This window comes from Acyrthosiphon pisum, chromosome A3 (genome assembly GCF_005508785.2).
Source record: "Acyrthosiphon pisum isolate AL4f chromosome A3, pea_aphid_22Mar2018_4r6ur, whole genome shotgun sequence".
Classification (NCBI taxonomy): Eukaryota; Metazoa; Arthropoda; class Insecta; order Hemiptera; family Aphididae; genus Acyrthosiphon; species Acyrthosiphon pisum.
The window spans coordinates 39950299-39952343 of record NC_042496.1 but is presented as its reverse complement, the minus strand read 5'-3'; the positions used below and the strand labels follow the sequence as shown (position 1 = coordinate 39952343).

At 39.4% G+C, this 2045-nt stretch overlaps 1 protein-coding gene across 2 annotated transcripts in view; it reads right to left on the bottom strand.

Annotated features, from left to right (window-relative positions):
• The window catches only part of LOC100163973 (synaptosomal-associated protein 25-like), a 20489-nt gene extending 18711 nt beyond the window's left edge, over positions 1-1778 (bottom strand). Inside the window, exons 1-2 of one of the 2 annotated variants that reach the window (XM_008188795.3) lie at positions 1154-1778; positions 945-986 (exon numbers count right to left, since the gene is read on the bottom strand). In XM_008188795.3, coding sequence (XP_008187017.1) covers positions 945-986; positions 1154-1219 — 108 coding nt within the window. In that variant the 5' untranslated portion in view covers positions 1220-1778. The remainder of the gene's footprint in view (positions 1-944; positions 987-1153) is intronic. The other variant, XM_001943822.5, reaches the window with a different exon arrangement.
• Positions 1779-2045: the final 267 nt, after the last annotated feature.

Here is a 2045-nt window from a genome sequence, read left to right as displayed (position 1 = left end):
CCCCTCAAAAATTCCAGGGGGTGCAAGTGCACCCCTTTGCACCCCCGAGATTACGCCTATGCATAGGTTCGTCTTCAATATAACAAATATTGTCACAATTTATTAAAGTCAAAGTTAACGATAATTGACACGTTTATAGTCCAATATTATTATTTTGTAACTATGTTAAAATGTTTTCGCAGAAGGTTATTGTTTGGAAAAAGAATTTATGTAAATTGAATTTCCAGATTAATGGTATAATACATAAACATAAAATAATAGTGAAGGATAACTTTATTCGGATCACTTAAGCACAACATAATTATAACGCGAACCGAATCTGCAGACTATAGTTAATTTAATTAAATTTTTTTCTATTAAAAAATCTGTCAACCGTGTAATTAATACATTTTTTCAATTTAATATACGCGCGTTACCCGTAATATTTATATGAATGGAACGCACGTGTTAGACGGCAGCGTCGAGCAAACGCGTTTTTAACGATAAGTCGATAAATATACATTTACATATTATTATAATGTTGGTCATAGCCCATATAGGTATGCTTTATATATAGGTAGGTAATATGAGATTTTGTCGGCGATTGATTATCGTTTGCTAAGCGCAGTGATTGGGCGTGCGGCGAGACGAAATCAGAACACGGTAACAATAATAATAATAATAATAATAATAATTTAATACCCCATAACATTACTAGGTACCTACAGACGACGCAAAAAAGTCGCTCCGGTGTCGCGGGTGTAAACAAAAAAATCGGACGAATATAGTATTACACTGTTTGAAAAATACGACATTGGATCGGGGTTGTGCTGACAAGGGAGTTGTGCTTTGGTCTCGGAGGGGAAAAACAATTACAAAAATAAACATTTTCGTATTACGTTACGTACCTATTTATACACATAGAGCTACCTATATTACACGGTATATTGTATTATATTACGTACCCCTTCGCAGAGTTCGATCATCCGACGGGTGCTCTCCAGAGACTGCAAACAAAAAACACGAACAAAACATATAATATACAAGAGAATTCAGCTATTTCTATACTGAGAATCTCGGCGAAAACGATATATATATATATAATCAAATATTATGTGATGGCATAAGTGATGTGTGCAGAATATAATAAAGTGTGATCGGGTGCATCGCTTACCTCGTCCGTTACGTGGGCCGACCGCAATTGCATGTCTTGCAACTCGTTGGCTACGATGGCTGGCATGATTGAGTTATAATAATATTTAAAATATTATTATTATTATTATTGTCGTTATCGCTTTATCGGCCCGAAGTCGCCGTGTGGATATTTCGTTGGAAATATTATTTATTTCCTGTTGACACCACGACAGGCGCGCGGACGATCTTCACAGACCTGACAGCAGTCTCGCGAGCACTGCGCGTATGAGACGTGAGCCGATCGCGTCCGCGTACTGATATTATTCAATAATAAATGATAATATTATACTATAGTAAACGGGGGGGATTATTAATTATTAATGTCGTCGTTATCGATCGTAATTATTATAATTCGTAGCCGGTTGACGTCGTGACGAATAACACGTTTTCAAGCGGCTAATTATTATTATATTATAATATTATTATTATCGACTCGTCAGCGAGAGCCGATCGAACGGCGGCGTATTATTGTTCGCGGACGATGTAACAATAATAATGTCTAACACGCGGGGTACGTGCGTCGCCGACGGGGTGGAAACGGAAAACTAGGAGCGCAACAGACCGTTTTTACGCCGCCGTGCGAATGCCAGCTCTGTGTGTGCGAGTGTTGCTTTTTCTTTCGCCCGGGCGCCCGCCGCCGCCACCACCGCCACCCCCCCGGCCCGCTGCTCGACAATTTCGCGCGCATCCCCGAGCGCCGCCGCCGAGGACGACGACGACGTTTCCCGGGTCCGACCGCGACCGCGGGACAGCCGTGCGTTTTTACCCGTTAAATATTATACAATTTATATAAAATATTATATATAAATATATATATTAATAATAATATATATAACTCTTTTACTCGTATACCGCAGTAAAAATATTATGTG